Genomic DNA, 17,904 nt, shown 5'->3' on the forward strand with positions numbered 1-17,904 from the left:
GTCTGCCTCACCTGAATTAGATGAAAAATAAAGGTAGAGTTAGATATTATCCATATGCTGCTAGCACCTCTGGATGACCGCATCCTGAAGTTTCATAGAGATGCTAAATAGCAAGGGAGACATGATGAGGTCCCATAGCATAAAAGCATCTACTGAGAGCAATTTCCCAGCAGTACTTTCTGGGATTGCCTTTTCAGGTAGGAACAGAACTATTGAAACACAGTGCCCCCAAACCCTAACCTTCAACTTGAATAGCCTATCAGGAGATCTAGCAAAAAAAATAGGTTAGATTAAGAATGTTTTGTGATTTAGCCATATCCTGCTAATAAAGCCTCTACTTGTTTGGCAGTCTGACAAGCTTATGTTAATTTGTTTATAACTCATCCAGTACAAAATGGTTTAGAATAGCTTTGTATACATTTTTGGGAGCTCTGTTAATAAGGAATGGAAAATCCTGTGATTTATTCATTTTAAATAAATAAAGTGCGCTTCTACCAGCCCAGTTGCATGCAGCTAAGTCTGGATCCAGCTCCTGACAATTATCTTTTTATCTGTTCTTCCAGCCTCACATTCAAATGGTTCTCTAGTTGTTCTCAGATCTCCTGTTTGCATTGTTTACTTTGCTTGCCTCTCCAATGATGTCATATCTCCCTATTGTTCTCTCTGTTAGCTATCTGTACATTCATGTATAAATTCCAAACTGTTTGTTCTTACTATTTAAACAAATTAGATATATGATACTATTCTATCTCTCTTTTATCTGCTCACCATCACTATTTCTCTTGCTTCTACCTGAGCTTTGGATTTCTTCTCCATCATTTCTCGAATATCTCTAGAACTCCATCAAGAAACTTTGCAAGGCCAACTTTTTCTTCTAGCTTCTCTCCTCCTTTCATTGAGTTTCTTCTCCCCTTAAGTGAAATATAATTTCAGTTTTTAAAACCTTGTAGACAATGCAATCCTGTACACAGCTTGCATAAATGTTATTGAAGTCCATGTGCAGAATTGCACCTGGAAAACCACTGCTGCTTTTTAAACATTGGTTATTAAATTGGCAAAGCTCTTCCCTCTCCCCTGCCCACTTTCTTCAGGTGTCAAATCCTTATTAGATTAAACGCTTTTGGCATGGAGTGATTTCTTTCAACATTTGTAAAGCATCTAATATAGCTTTATGTGCTTTATCACTAATTTAATATGCAGAAAACCAAGTGACTTATTTAAGGATTATTTTTTAACATTTTAGCAAAGCATGTGGATTCAAAGCTAAGAGCTGGCAATAAAGAAGCAACAGATGAAGAACTGGAAAGAATCCTTGACAAAATAATGATAATATTCAGATTTATTCATGGTAAGAAGTCTCTTTTTAATCAACTGTGTAAAGATGGCATACTTTTCTGCACTACTGAATATTTAGGCAGTCTACTGCAGGCATGATATATGTGCCCATAGAAATTACTAGGTTATGTTTGTGCAAAGGGGCTTATAGAAAAAGGTTGAGAGAACCCAGTTCTGAATCAACAAACTGCTTGTTAGTTCTTTTGGTTTTTTTGCTCAAATCTTCATTGTGTTGAAAAGTTTATTTAGCACATGGAAGTGAATAGATTATGTAAACCTTTACTGGCAGTCATTGAGTGCAGGCATGTGGTTTCCCTCAGTGACTGTGTTGCTGAGATTTAATTGCAACAGCAGGCTCAGCAGAATTTTCATAGGAGGAAGCACTACGTGATTCATTCCTCCTGGTCACCTGATTCCCTAGATCGAAAGATTCTGCCTGAAGATGTCTCACTGACACTGCCTGCAAATTTGAAGTCCCTCTCCTGCATCTGGCCACTGGGAACACAGTGGCCATGTTCAGAAGACACCTTAAACCACGGCTTTAACCATGGTGAATAAGGCTTCTTGCTTTATTCACCGTGATTAAAGCCATGGTTTAAGTTGTCTTCTGAACACGGCCAGTGAATAAGGATGCTACTTGACTCCTGGATCTTTCATTCCAAGAGCTATGACTCCAGACACCAGCATTTACAGAAATACTACATCTAGCTGGAGACTGTGTGATAAAACCTATTTCCCCAAAAGTTGGGAAAGTTCCTTGCATACACAGTTGTGAACCGCCCAGAGAGCTTCAGCTATTGGGTGATATAGAAATGTGATAAATAAAATAAAGACCACTATAGCTCTTCAAAGGAGTTTACTGTTCTGCTACCAGACTGCTGCCTCCAGTGTACAGAGCTGTTCTGTTGTCTTTTACCATTTTGGGTGCTTCCAGACGAGGAATTTGCAGTGGAATTGCCTTGCCACAGTCATGCACATATCTCCCATATATCCCCCCATATTTTTCTGGTGCTGCTGCTTCTTTTTCCCCTGAAGAAAATGTATTAAGGAGGGAAAGAGCAGAATAGCAGTATAATTTTTCTGCAAGTGTGGAAAAAATGTAATTAGTTCACAGAGTGTAGTTGTCATTTCTGGGGAAAGTGGGTGATATGTTGGAAATTCCCCTCCGTTCTCTGTTGGTTGCAGCTCATTCCCAGCACATGCTTTTCCAAAAAGTGTTTTGTCTTTTATCTATGTTAATCCTTGTAAATCATTTCCTTATTCTTTAAAAAAAAACACCACACAAATGCATTTGGTTGATCAAAAGCAGCTTTGCGTCTGGTTCTTGGCTTCAACATTAGCAGCCCCTTAAGTAATTGCTTTCTGTACTTGTTAATTCCTAGAGTGAGTTTGTCTTAACATCCCTAACAGGCAAAGAAACTATTGAACTAAGGCCTTTGATATTTTTTTATCTGATCGCAATTCCAATGAAACAGAATTGCGCAAGTACTATAAAAAATGTTTTCAAAAAACGTTTGAGGCTGCTAGTGCTTAGTAATCTGGGTGGAGGAAGGGAGGCTTTCTAACAACAACACTGCAAATCCTTCCTGACTCACCAATGTGAATACAAAGCTGTAAGAGATTGTTTTGCTGAGCGCGGGCTGCAGAGGGTGGGGAGGGAATCTCCTTCTCTGAAAAGCAGCCCAACCTCTCAACTTTCAGAGATTCTGGAGGAGGGAGGAACAGGCAGAAACACTCAAGCTCTGAGGTTCTTCACACTTTTTTTCCACACCCTTTGGACTGCGTGGAAGAGGAAGTCCCAGTGTCTTGTAACAAGAAAAACATATATGCTGCTTTGAACTGTGGTTTTCTACCTGCATGGTTCACTTTGCAACTGATCACAGCAAGGTACATTGGGAGAGGGGGCAGGAGGTAGCATAAACCTCTTTCTTATAGGCATCTTTGCTGGGTTTTTTTTTCTTTCTAAAAACTAGAACAGCAGAGCCAATCTGATTAAGAGCCTGCAGTTATTTTGGAAAGGGATGAAGAAGAGGGGGTGGAATTGTCTCCTGTTCTCCTGATGTGGACAAATCATAGCAGAATTTATACACACACACAAATGCTGCACCCTTCAATGTGTGGCCAGCCCATTGCAGTTCAGCTTGTAGCCTTCAGCAGAAAGCAAGCACCTTCTCTTTGGAAGCACCCTTTGTCGAGAGAATGGCAGACGGGGCTTCTAGTGCTAGCAATCAGAAAGCCATTGTGCAACTTATGCCATCCCAAATACAACAAGGTCTGGACCCATCCCCCCAAATTTCTGTGAATGAGAATAATAAAAGTCTTGTCTGGAAAAACCCAGTCTTTCCCATCCTGCCTTGCTGACACCTGGGACTGAGGATTAGTCCCACCTTGCTCTGTAGCTCTTCTGGAAGGCTCCCTAGGCTGCTGTTAATTTAATTAGTAATTATTTTTTAATGTTTTGATCTTACTGTTGCTTAGTGTAGTATTATGAAGCTTTTTATCAATTTTTTTTTATGGATAGTGTTTGATGAAGGGGTGGTTTTTTTTTCTGGTAGTAGTTTTTTTGGTCATTCTTTGCCCTGCTGTGCTGTGAACCATTTCTACCATAATGAATATAGAAAAGCAATAGACAAATCACATTATGACAAAGACCACCGACTGTCACTCAAATGAGTAGTTTGCTTCATTTTAAGCCAAGACTTCTGCCCGACAAGTTGCAAGCAGGATCCTGTGCACACAGGGAGACTTTCTGGGGACCCCTATCCAAAGCAGCTCTTTGAGCCTGCCAAAAAGCTGATTCTGAGATTCCCAGGACCCACCTGGATGGCATGTAAGGTGGCATGTGCTGCAGCTGGCACAAAGCATTGGTGGGAATGGGGGAGTCCCTCTCCCTCACATGTTAGTTTTTAGACCTTTTTATTCTCCCAACATTTTAACAATCTATAAATACATTTTAACATGGTGTTTTAAATTTGTAATTTTGCATTGCTGCTGTTTTTATCTGGTTGAGCTTTTTTATTGTATTTTATATTATGGTTTTATACTGTTGTTTTATATTATTATGAATGTTTTTAATTTTTGTGAACCGCCCAGAGAGCTCCGGCTATTGGGCGGTATAGAAATGTAATAAATAAATAAATAAATAGTGACAGAGGTATCTTCAACTGAACGGTGCTTGAGGCCCTTTGGTTGCTAGCCAAAGTGTCTAAGTCAGTGGTTGGCAACTTCAGGTGGTCCAGAGGCCATTCCCCCCCCCACAAGACACCCACCCACACACACAAGGGCTGTATGCTCCAAAGGGGGGTGCCAAAAGAAGGCGATTTAAAAAGTAAAAACAAAATAGCATTCGAAGTTGCTTGGTCTGGATAACTTCTTTTTTAAAATTTTGGGGGGTGTACAAGGGGGCTGCAGGTGCCATGTTGCCCACCCCTGGTCTAAAGCAGTTATAAACAACTCCGAACTCTAGCCTACCTGATAAGATGCTAACTTCTTTTTCTGTAGAGATGTGAGTGTATTAATATTCAGGAGGATACTTGGTATTGGCAGTGGCGCCCCAACAATGGAATGCCAATACTAAATATCCTCCTGAGTGTCTTCCTCTGAGAGGCATGCCTGGCACCAATTTTGATGTCTTTTAGGCACCAGGAAAAAAAAAACTTTTTAATGTACCCAGGCATTTTGAAAGATTTTTCTGTCATAAACATTTGAAACTCCCTGACTTTTAATTGTGCTGGGAGTTTTATGTTTGTATTGTTTTATGTGTTTTAATTTGTGTATATTGTCTTGAAATGTTTGATTAAAGGTACTGAATAAATAAATTCTAAGGCCTATATAATCTAAACCTGTTTCAAAGGACCATTTGCACAGACACTAATGAAAGATTTGTAGAAGCCTGAGAAGGTACACATAAGAATGCATTTTTGGAAAAGTGTTTAGTCCCTTTTGTATAAGATGGGAAAGGAAGTACTGATTGAAGGAAGAGCAAAGTATATGTGTGTGATTACCACAGTCAGATAGGAAGAGAGCATTTAATTACATAATCCAAAGCCTGGGAGGATCTACTTCAAAATGTCAGGAAGGGCAGAGGGAAAGTATTCCAATACAGTTTTAAAAGTTATTTAAGGCTTTAAAATCATTATATGTACACGTTCCTGCCAAATTTCTTTTTGTGATGTTTTTACTTTGTAGTTAAAAAGAAAGTGACTCTCAAGTTTCACATTGGTATGCTTTGGTATGTCTCTTCCCCCCAATATTATCCTTATAGGTAAAGATGTGTTTGAAGCATTTTATAAAAAAGATTTGGCCAAGAGACTGCTGGTTGGAAAAAGTGCTTCAGTTGATGCTGAAAAATCGATGTTATCTAAGCTTAAGCATGGTAAGCATTTGAAAATATTGTTCTTTGAATTGTACGTTAAAGTCATCAGGGGTCATAACCTGAATGCTCTTGGGGATTTTCCAGCGGAGAGAGCTGGTGATCCAGCCAAGGCCCTAGCCTCACTGCGGAACAGTGAGATGTAGAGGGCAATAGACCTGATTGCACCTGAATACCCTCTCCAGCCCTGTAGAGCCCGCTCTGCTCCTTGGTGTACTAGGGAGCTGCAGTCAATGAAGCAGGCTAGACATCGGCTAGAGCGCAAATGGCATAAGACTCGAAGCGAAGATGACCAAGCACGCTCTAGAGCTCATGATCCGAGTCTATTGCTTGGCAGTGCGGGCAGCAAAGAAGGCTTACTTTTGCTGCCTCCATTGTGTCCTCAAGTAGCCGTCCAGCGGAGTTCTTTCGGGTAGTCTGGGGGCGGTTAACACCTTCCCCAGCAAATCGGGCCCTGGCCCTGTCAAAGTCCCGCTACAACCTTTTTGCATTGCACTTTGAGGACAAAATTGCTTGTCTCTGCAGTGAGCTTGACACTTTTGCAGCTCCAGTTGAAGTGTCTGATGCCACCATCTGCCCAATTACTGCAGCCGAATAATGTGGACAAGGTGCTTGCAGTAATGCGAGCAACCACTTGCCCTCACGATCCCTGTCCCTCCTGGCTAATAAAACCCAGCCGAGGGGGGTTGGCTGGGTGGGTCCAGGGGTGATAAATGCTTCCCTTCGGGAAGGTGTGGTCCCTGCTGTCCTTGAGGCAGTAGTGTGACCACTCCTGAAGAAACCCACCCATCTATTTTAATGTGTTTTTATTTTATTTTATCTTGTACATTGCTCTGAATTTTTGAATGGGGAATGGTATATAAATATTGTAAATAAATAAATAACCAGCATCCCCACAAGTGTGTCCTGATCCCACCACTACACTGAATTCTCCGGCACCTGTACTGTCCACTCCCTCCCCCAGAGATCCTCATATAAGCTCACTCCTTTCCTGTATCCATTAGGAGAATCTTACTTAAATCTAGGATCCTATAAAAATGCCCTTGTCTAAAATAAAAACATGTGGAATTCATTACATCTTACTGTTTGTTTTTGGGTGCTTCTGGGGCCTTTGTTATGTGTCTAAATGGCAGCTAAAGTCACTGCATACATGGCATCTCGCTGTTTTTGTTTATATGACAGAATGCGGTGCTGCTTTCACTAGTAAACTGGAAGGAATGTTTAAGGATATGGAACTTTCCAAAGACATTATGATTCAGTTTAAACAGGTATGTTTTAACTTCAGTTGGGATAGTACAGTGAATTTTCAGCAGCACAGTTATTATCTCAGTAGCAAATGACCTATTGATATGGCAGGCTGCTTTTCAATTCCACAGCAAAATGAATGGGGCTTCCTCAGTATACAGGCGGAAAAGCAACAACCAGACAACACACGCACACACACACTAGGCAAAACACACACCACGACAAAAACAAAAAATCCAGGCAAAACATACACGAGGCAAAGAACACACCACACCCAAATGAACAAATTGGCTAACACACAGTAAACTAATTCAAACCAAACTCTCCAAGTGCAAGGAACCAAACAACCAAATGTTATACAAAACTGAAATGGCACAATTAAACTCAGTACTTAATTGAACTAATCTTATGAACAGTCAATAGGTTTTCAAAAACAACAATATCAGTAGAGGTCTTAACAATCAGTGTTACAAAAGAGACATACCAGGCAGTCTACAGTTGTATCTGGCAGTCTTTAAAATAAAATAGGCTATCTCGCCTTTACCAACCAGCAGACTGTTCCGTCGTTTAGGAATGTTAAGCTGTTTTTCCAACATTATCAGTCCTCACAAATTGTTATGAGTTGTGTAAATTATTAGGAACTGTTATGAGTTTCATCTACATGAGGAAGACTTCCAGGGTGAAATGGAATTTCATCGCGGGTCCACAGTAGTAAACTGCCCCATATAACTGGTGTGTTTGAAAACTTGCAGACTGCCAGATACAACTGTAGACTGCCTGGTATAACTCTTTTAAAGTTACATATTTGCATAAGTTCAAATACTTTTCTTTTTTTGTCTTAGTATATGCAGAATCAAAGTGACCCAGGCAATATAGATTTGACTGTAAATATACTTACTATGGGATACTGGCCAACTTACATGCCTATGGATGTTCTTTTGCCTCCAGAGGTAAGCCTTCAAGAAGTTCTAAAGTGTTGGGATCCCTCAAGAAGGTTGTGGTCTCTGCAGCATTGTGTATCTTAGTGATTTTCAGCCAAAAGGGAGGTGTTTCATCCCCATTGATAACATATTCTTCCTTCCTTACAAGCATGTATTAAGGGACAGACACTTTCCCATTTTGGTTTGGTTTTGACCCCAGAGTGAAGAGTGTGACGCTTGTAGATGCCATTTAGTCCCACCTGATAAAAATGACTAATAGTGCAGCAGATGCACATGATAAATCTTTCCAGGAGTGTATAACTTCAGACTTCAGGTGTAGAGGTTGCATACATGTCTGTACTCTCATGTCAGAAAAGATCCTGCATGTGGAAAGCTATTGAAACAGGGAGAAAACCTTTTTGTAACATGAACGTTTTGCCATAGGGGAGCATGCAGATAACTAACACTATATATGTACATACACATCGCACATCAGAGAACTCTGGTAATCTAGTAGAGAAATAAATAAATAAATACACTTATCCCCGGGAGTAATGTGTAGTATGTATTTTTGTTGAAGCTGCTCTGCATGAAGCATAGGGCTGCTTTGACCAAACATACCGCTTCAGTATACTTAATTCACTTATCTTCATCCTATATAACCCATTCATATCTGATATGAAGAATGTTTCAGGTCAAATCCAAAAACCTGGATTACCTGTACAAATAAAGGCAATGTATCTATACCCTTTCCAAACTCAGACAGAAACGTTAGAGCTCTATTATTATTATTATTATTATTATTATTATTATTTGTTTTTGTTGGTTTTGTGATCACATCAATGGGATCTTCAAGGACATAGTATTGAATCCTTCAATTTGTATAATAATGCAAATTGTACAGATTTGCAATACGGTGTTTAGCTGCGTGCTTTGCTTGTTGACGCTGTTCTTTACTAGAGTAATATTGCTTGTAAATATGCTATATGGATTGCTGAGAGGCTGGGAAAAGCCTAAGCCTTAGACTGATGTGAGTGTGTGTGTACTGGACAGTATTTATTTCTCTCTCTTCATATTATTACAGATGGTTAAGCTTCAAGAAGTATTTAAAACATTTTATCTTGGAAAACACAGTGGTCGAAAACTTCAGTGGCAGACTAGTTTAGGACATGCTGTCCTGAAAGCGGAGTTTAAAGAGGTGTGTTTAATATTTTCTACATTTAAATTATATTTTCAAAGATGTAGTCTAGTGATTTAGCTACTATTTTGGCATAGGAAGGTTTATGTTCTAAGAGCTCATTCCTATGTTTAGACAGAAAAAAAGTCCTACAACTACCAGTTGGAAGTTGGACTTTTTTCTGTCTATGCATGCACCCTAAACTATGTAACTTATTACGGTTTCAAACTATTAACCTTTTCTACCCTGAATCCTTGAGAAGCCAAAATATCTTTCAAGAAAGGAAACTATAGAACAGTTCAAATATAGATATTCATATTCCACAATAAATTGATAGCCAGCATATCTGCCTAGATAAACCATATAAACTTTTTCATTGTCTTACATTCAAGGAATTCACTCCCCTGGGGGCCAAAAGGATTTTCTGGACTTGACCATCAGTAAACTCCTACAGCACAATCTGCAAGTTACACGCTTCCATATGTGGGCAATAATGATAAAATTGGGCTCAAAGAGGCCATGTGCTGAAACTGCAAAAACCTAGACACCAGCATCAGGCATGCATTAAACATCATTCTATGAGATTATTTACCAGTCCAGATTATGGACCTTATACATCAGGTTCTGACTTCAATGTTGCTGTTGAAGCAAAAATCGACTAGTAAGAGTCTTCGTCAAGAATAACCTGGTTCAGATGATACTCCTTCTTATGGGATTGCCCCTGTTTGCCCAAGGCTTGCCCATCTTGCTTGTGTATAACCTTTGGATGGAGCATGCGCATGTAACATTCAATGTGTGAAAGGCCAAATCATGCATTCTATTCATAGATTTACGCAGGAAGAAATCAGCCATGTGATGTGGGTCTATGTGCATTGGATTTTATGTCTGCACATTGTATTCAAATATTATACCATGCATAGACATCCAGGACTGTTGGGGTGGGGGAACTTGCTCCTGCACTATATGCATATAGGGAGCAGATAAGGGTGAGTATTATCTGAACTGCATCAGTATCCTCTGGGATTCTGTTCATAACTTGGAGTGGAAAATAATTTAAAAAATGGGCATGGAGGAGTTTGGATATCTCCAAGCTAAATTTCACTTCTCATAATGCCAGCCCTCACTACTGTCTCTCTTTTTCTCCTTTCCCATACTTACTGACTTGCTGGGGACAGCGAAAGAGGGAAAATCAACTGAAGATAAAGCTGTAGGCTGCTTCTAATACGTACTTATATTATAAGCTGTTTCGGCTGACATGAACTTTGTTTCTTACCAAAAGGATTAAAAAAGCATAGTTCCCAGAGTTAAGCTGAGGGCTGTTTCTAAACAAGTTTCTACATTTTACATTATAACAGTGCAATCCTATATTTGTCTATTCAAAAGTAAGTTCCATTGTGTAATGTACTCCCAGGTACATGGGCCTAGGATTGTAGCCTAACCACAGAAAAAGTACAAGACATCTGTATGAAAGTGAATGGAGCACAACCGCATCTGCATTCAGTTGAGTGCTGTTTTGGAATTTGAGGTGGCAATTTAACTAGCTGTATGCTTGGTGCAACATGAGGTATAGTTTGGATTGGGTATCCTTTTCTGGAAATACAAATTGGTCACCAGCAGGAAGTGAATGCTGGGAACAATTCTAAGCCCTTCATAGAATTCTCCAAAAAGACTTGGAATAGCTAAGCTCAATATGGGTTGATTTCAGTAACCAGAAATCTGAAAATTGTGTTCAGTTAGCTCACTTCCTAGAGCAGGGGTGTGGCCCGCCAGATGTTTTGGCTTACAACTCCCATCAGTTCTAGCCAGCACAGCGTGTGGTAAAGGATGATAGCAGTTATGGGCTGAAACATCTGGAGAGCCAAAAGCATGTGCACTGAGGACTAACGAGTCAGCAGAGTGCAATCCACGGCAGAAATAGTCAAACTCTTATTCTTAGTTCAGGCAGTATTTCAGCGAATAAGTATTATTTTCTATTGTGCAGACCTACCACAGCATTCATTGTCCTGGTTCATATGTAAGACCAATTCATGTTTAACCCATAAATTGGTGGGGCTGTGCTGGAACAAGCACACTTGCTTCCCCGGGTGCTTGTTGCTTTCACTTTGTATCCACTTTCATCAACAACCCAGGAATGCCCAGTTCCTGGATTGTTTGATATGATGTGCAAACTCAGAACTCTGTTGAAGGACAAAGAACCCAGAATTTAACCCAAGCAACAAACCATGTGGTTGGTTGTTTCTCAACAATCCAGTTAACTGGGTTTGAACATTGCGTCAAACAACCCAGGATGAAACTGGATGCAAAGCAGAAGTGGCAAGCAGACGGGAGGCAGAGTGCTTCCTTGCTCCTGTTCAGCTCTAAGAACCCATGGTTTAAACAATGCATGGGTTGCTGTTACAGGCAAACTGAGCCAGTTCTTCTCCACCTTGTCTGGTCAAGCACACCATGTGGGAAAAACGTTCTGGAGCAAGGTATGTTCTCATTACCAATTAGTCTTGCTGAATAGGTCCAGTTGGTTGGACCTTGCTTGTAGGCAAGCCATCATCACATTTAACTGGCAATAATACATGTTTAAGTGTAAAAAGTGTAAACTCCCATGTTACTCATCTAAGAGAAAACAGGAATCTTGCTGAACTGAAGTGTCAACCTAGTAATGTCACAAGCTGTTTGTGTTCTTTAAAGAGTTCATGGAAAGAACTGTAGATGTTTTAAAAACAAGATATAGTTAAACATGATGAATACGTTACATTGTAAATGTATGCAGTATTACGAAGGTATAAAATAACTGAAATATTAATATGGTTTTCCTTTTATCTTTGTTAGGTATTTTAGATCAGTAACTGCTTTTAAAAGACATTAAAATGTCTAACACATTCACATAGCAATAAGCTGACTGGGAAATTGTAGCTTTTGTGAATTCTAAATAATTGATTTTGTTTCTGTAGTCTATTTTACTTCTGTTACACTATAGCCAGATAATTGCATGAACAAAAGCAACTTTTGTCAGGTTTGATCTGATCAAAGAATTCTGTATTTAAAACTGATTTTTTTTTAGTCTAAGTGTGCTTTCCGTGTGAGTCCTACAGTCTCATACCTCAGTGACAAACCACTCATGTCAGTAGAAAAGTCTTGAATCCGTAGGTTTTAAATTATCTCTCCCATAAGCAGGCCTACAATGGCATGTGAGTTCATCAAGGAAGGGGGACAAGGCATATCTGTCCAATTTTCTTCCACCACCGACCCTTTAGCATCAGTACTTCCTCTGTAGACTGTGGAACCTAATTAACAATTGGATTTGGAATACATCACTCTGGGAGGGGTGACTTTCCCTCTGTTTTTATGCAGCAAATGTTTATGCAAAAATGGCAAAGCATTCCATGTGGGAAGATTATAAGTTACCATATCTTAAGGTCTGCTTATTTCTAGTGTGGTTTTAGAATGTGGTCCCTTGGTTTTGCTACATGAGCTTACTTTGAGCATTACAAGAGCATTTGAGCTTCTGAATCTTGAGGAAGAAAGCAGCCCATATGTTGACTGGTAATGTGAATTTATTTTAAACAATGGGCCTGTTCAGACAATATCCTAAGCCATGGTTAGGCCGTTAACCCTTTTGCAGCAAATGGTTAGAGAGCGTGTTTAAACCGTGGTTATGTAGCCACCATGATTAGGAATGGTTCACACGACACTCTAAGCCATAATGTTTATCTCAAAATGCTTAACCACCATGGCTTAGCATATCATCTGAACAGTGTCAATCAGAATTTGAAGGAGGTAAATTCAGCTTCAGTTTGAGAGTTTTTTATTTATTTTGAAGCATTTTTCTCTCTCTGCCCTTTGGCTGAAAATAAAAAGACAAGACAAACCCCTGCCCCCTAGGTTACAATCTAAAAGACATGACATGAAAAGAGGAAGAGGAAGGAGGGAGAAAAGGGCAACAGTTCTTAATAAGACCTTCTTATCAAGTAGAACTATGGCCTAAATCAGAAGTACCATCAACAGAAGAAACTGCTGCGTTCGTGAAGCTCCACTATCTTTTCTTCATGTGCAAGTGGTTGTATAAGTGCTAGCACACCAATTAGTAAACCTAAGATCTGCAAGCAGTTGCACAACCAGCAATTTAATTGGACTTCTCCCCTTGTACATAGTTTAGAACTTGGTTTCCACTAGTACAAAATCATTTGTGCTAGCAGAATGACAGTTAGATACAACCTTGTGTCTTGCCTCAACTTGGAAGTCTCCCCCAACCCATTTTAAAACATTGTATGTGAAAGTATAAAACTGATGCTATAGTGTCCTCATAAATTCACGTATTCTATCTCACTGCAGATTGTTAGATATACTGTATGTGTCACATGTCTTTGACTTTTGGTTCTTGATGCAGCATGGAGGGGAACAAGATTATCACAGTCAAGCAAATCTGTATGCTTGTGTATATATACATATACTGCATGTGTGGCTTTTTTTCCATTTTAGGGCAAGAAGGAATTTCAGGTATCACTTTTTCAAACATTAGTGCTTCTAATGTTCAATGAAGGAGATGAATTTGCTTTTGAAGAAATTAAAATGGCCACTCTTATAGGTATGTAGCAGTTCGTGCATACACACGTGTCTTATGGATGTGAAAATACGACCCTGACATGAATGTGTCCCTAGTTGGAGCAATGCACCATGGCAATGAGGCAGTTGGCAGTTTTCCTGCTTCTTTTTTCTAGCCTTAACTGCAGAATAGAACAGGGTGGGGGGAGGCAGGCACATGCAGCCACAGTAGTGTTGCTGTGTTTCCCTAAGTAAAGGAATGCAGCTAAAAGCTACAGTAGTTGTTTCCTGGATTTAAAACACAGAAATTCAGCACTGTGGCAGAAGAGGGAAAGTGGACAGAAGCTGTTTGTAACTTAGTTGTTCACCCAGGATATTGTTAGCCCATCCTAAATGAGTAAGGGCACAATCCTGTTGATTGCATCCTCTGATCAGAAGCCCCCAAACTCAAAGGTGTCTGATTATCCGATGCAGAGCGGGAGGAGCAGTGGAACCCTGTCCTCCCACCCTGCAGATTTTTCTGGACGGGCTTTTTAGTCTATCTAGTGAGGAGCTGGGGAGGGGGAGGGGGAGGGAAGGAGTCTGGAAGAGGCTCAGGCTAAGTCATATCCTGGCATCCCCAGTGCCCTCCCCACCCACCAAAATGCCCCCTATTCTCCCTTTCTGAAACTGAGTTTCTGATGAGGCAGCAGGGGAAGTTCTCTCCATGTCAGCTGTGAGAGGAAGAGTTCACATCCCTGACTCCCCCTTCCTAGATCAAAGCACTGTCTCCAACCTCGGAAAGATTTTATGAGCAGTCCTACGGTCCTTGGGACACTCTCTCAAGGACCATAGGATTTCTCTCTCCCAGACAAAATTTCAGGCCTAAACTGGAACAATCTTTCCCTGTCCCCATCTCATCAGTGTATGCCTTGTGTTTACATAATATTTTCCCCAGCCTATGCTTTGTATTTGTATCATAAACTTACTTCTGCTGGGGTCTTTTTTTTTTTTTTTGCTGTTTTACCTTTTAAATTTATTTTACAGAGGACAGTGAATTAAAACGAACCTTGCAGTCTTTGGCCTGTGGTAAAGCAAGAGTGCTGAATAAAAGTCCAAGAAGCAAAGATGTAGAAGATGGCGACAAGTTCACCTTTAATGGTGATTTCAAGCATAAGTTGTTCAGAATAAAAATCAATCAAATCCAGATGAAGGAAACAGTATGTATCAAATACTAACATCTTCTTGACATATTCTATGTATAGGGCTATGGTGCTTTGTTTATGAGTGTATCCTGACTGAATTGAAATTGTGGTGTTTCAGTTTTCAAGCAGAATTTCCACCTTTTGTAATGAAGAAATATTTCTCCTACAAATCTATTTTACATCACACTTACTGTACAAGGGTGATTTGTAGGTTAAATATTTCTTCATTCATAAAACAGAAATTCTGCTTGAAAATGGAAACAGTATAGTCCCAACTCAGACAGTGACAACAATGGATGTCCAACATGATGAATACGCAATATATCCAGAGAAACAATAAGAATATAGTAATGCACAAAGACGTTTAGGGTTCCATCAAACAGATACTACAGGCATAGCAAGAGCTTTTTAAATTCCAAATACGAGGCGACTAATTTTTCCATAACAGTGGACTCCTCCAGCATGTGAATAGTACTCCAGCTTTCTTCCTTTTTGATGCAACCCTAACCAGCATCCATTTTTCCATATAAATATATTCTTCTTGTCCTCCTGGATACATTTGTCATGAAGGCAGAGTGTTGGATATCTGTTATCTCATCTTTACACTTTTTAAAATGTAATTTGACTTATAATATGTCTGCTACATATGAAATATTTACATAATGTCTAAACATGTCAGGATAATTGTCAGTTTAAATCGTCATTTATACATGATGAAATTATCACTTTGTGACTTTTCCATTTAATTTTTCTTTAGAGGATCAAGTCCTTTGCTTCTATATACAGCCAAAGGTTTTATAACTAACCAAAGCAAAATGTGCATATGTGCACAAGCACATGTGGGTGTGGGAGAGAAAGAGAGATGCAAATATTCTGTTCTTATCTTTAGGTTGAGGAACAAGTCAGCACAACTGAAAGGGTGTTTCAGGATAGGCAGTATCAGATTGATGCTGCCATAGTACGAATAATGAAGATGAGGAAGACACTTGGTCATAATCTTCTTGTTTCAGAGTTATATAATCAGCTAAAATTTCCAGTAAAGGTGAGTGAAATATTAATATTTTTACCCTCCTTCCCTCACTAAAGAAAAACAATAAAGCCGTATTTAATAGAAGTTTGATTATAAATAATAATACACAACCATGGTAAAGTTTCTATGATCACGGAATAGTTACCATATCATTTTCATATATTTGCTATATGTATATTGTATTTTCTTTCTTTTGTCTTTGCATTGCTAAACACAGTATCAATGTATTCTCTTTTTACAGCCTGGAGATTTGAAAAAGCGGATTGAATCTCTCATAGACAGAGACTATATGGAGAGAGACAAAGATAACCCTAATCAGTATCACTATGTTGCATGATAAGGAAGAAACTGTTTTTATAAAACAAAAGGACACTAACTTCCCAACAGTGGATACCTGTGTTGTTCCCAAACCTTTCTTTTAGCGGATTTGGGAATGATGTTGGTTGATCAACTGCATGCCCAGCTGATACTTGAAACATCCTTGATCAGATTTTGCGGCAGTATTTAAAGACATTTCTTTTTAGTTCTGATTCTTGATTTCTTTGGGAATTTTGTTCAAACTTTCCTTTGGAAGTGAATGGCAACAGTCCCCTATGATGTAATTCTTTAGCCTGAAGAAATTAGGGTGGTTGTGTGAGTTTGCACATCATAAAGAATTTTTATGCTGCATTCTTTAGCTTCAAGAATTATATGAATTTCTTTTTAAAACTCTGTTGAAGAACAATCAGTGGTCTCTGAGTACACTGAATTTTTAACTATGCAAACAAATTCTAGTATTTCTATTTGATTTTTTTATTTCACATCTTTCTAAACTTTATCCCTGTTTAGATAGATCAAGTGCCAAGAGGATGACTGCAAGTTGAGCTAACTAGCTCAAGATATTCATTGGTAACTTTTTTCTTCTTCTTGGCTACATGAGAGTGAATCAAATAAGCACTTTCTTAGTCCAGAATATTTGTTTGTAAACTTTCATGTAACACTACAGGATAATCTAGTTTTACACTAAGAATTGCACAACAGCAATTACTGTAGCGTAATCTTAGAACATTTAAAAGTATTTTTAAAGGCTTTATAGCCTTGTTGTGAGAATATAAGGGACAATCCAGTCCTTCTCCATATCTCTCATCATTGCAGAACTATGCATATGAGAGAAGATTCCTGCTGTTTCTCTCCTATATACTCAGAACTATGCATGCATGTGCAGAGGACTGGATTGTTCCCACCATTCTTGTCTTGACAGATTTTGAAAGTATCTTGTTGACAAATTTGGAGAAAGAAAAGTATGTAAACGGATAATTGTAACTGCTGGTTTTCAGAATATGCAAAAGAGTATATGTTTAAAAGAAACCAAAGGAGCTTTTGACCTTTGGGTCATTACTGTTAGTAATATCTTTATTACAATGCTTTGCATCAAATTAGTAACTTGATTAATTATATAAAAAAACTCCCTTGTACTATTTTGACGTCTTCAAATTAAAATCCCCGCATTACTGTCAATAAGTGTTTCATTCTTTACATTTTCCTTCCATTTTACTATTGTATTTAAAAAAAACTAAATCTAGGCAAATATAAAAAGCTATTCAATATTACTTATTTTAACTTTGAATAGCTAAATTTTAGTTAAAGCAAATCTTATGCATATTGACTTCTTAGCCACTGTATGAATATGACCATCTATTTTCTGTTTTATACAGCTTATATTTACAGAAGTGTGTAAAAAGGGGGAGCCTTCATGAGACTTTGTAAGGAGCATAAATTTAATGTTTTTATATTTTACAAAGTTCACCCTCATTTTTCTTTTCCTTGTCTCTGCTACTGCTTTATTTCCTGCAACTAAGTGGCTGTTCAGATTTGATGTTCACACAGAAGTCTGTTAACAAAGATGTGGGTAACATTTCTGGGGTACAATAAACCTAGTTACAAAATATTTCAAATAATAATAATAATAATAATAATAATAATAATAATAATAAAAAATTATTTATTTCTTACCCGCCTCTCCCTTTGGATCGAGGCGGGAAACAACATTAGTACAAGAATCAACACCCCTTAAAAATTCTTGATTTTACATTGATCTGGATAGGCCTGCCGGAAAAGGCTAGTCT

General features: G+C 38.7%; 1 protein-coding gene across 1 annotated transcript in view; it reads left to right on the forward strand.

Moving 5' to 3' along the window:
- The window catches only part of CUL4A (cullin 4A), a 51,195-nt gene extending 33,896 nt beyond the window's left edge, over nucleotides 1–17,299 (forward strand). Inside the window, exons 12-20 of the mRNA XM_063126153.1 lie at nucleotides 1,244–1,348; nucleotides 5,600–5,710; nucleotides 6,890–6,975; nucleotides 7,795–7,902; nucleotides 8,957–9,070; nucleotides 13,523–13,628; nucleotides 14,612–14,784; nucleotides 15,659–15,811; nucleotides 16,041–17,299. Coding sequence (XP_062982223.1) covers nucleotides 1,244–1,348; nucleotides 5,600–5,710; nucleotides 6,890–6,975; nucleotides 7,795–7,902; nucleotides 8,957–9,070; nucleotides 13,523–13,628; nucleotides 14,612–14,784; nucleotides 15,659–15,811; nucleotides 16,041–16,136 — 1,052 coding nt within the window. The 3' untranslated portion in view covers nucleotides 16,137–17,299. The remainder of the gene's footprint in view (nucleotides 1–1,243; nucleotides 1,349–5,599; nucleotides 5,711–6,889; nucleotides 6,976–7,794; nucleotides 7,903–8,956; nucleotides 9,071–13,522; nucleotides 13,629–14,611; nucleotides 14,785–15,658; nucleotides 15,812–16,040) is intronic.
- Nucleotides 17,300–17,904: the final 605 nt, after the last annotated feature.

Source organism: Elgaria multicarinata, chromosome 5, assembly GCF_023053635.1.
Source record: "Elgaria multicarinata webbii isolate HBS135686 ecotype San Diego chromosome 5, rElgMul1.1.pri, whole genome shotgun sequence".
NCBI classification, from domain to species: Eukaryota; Metazoa; Chordata; class Lepidosauria; order Squamata; family Anguidae; genus Elgaria; species Elgaria multicarinata.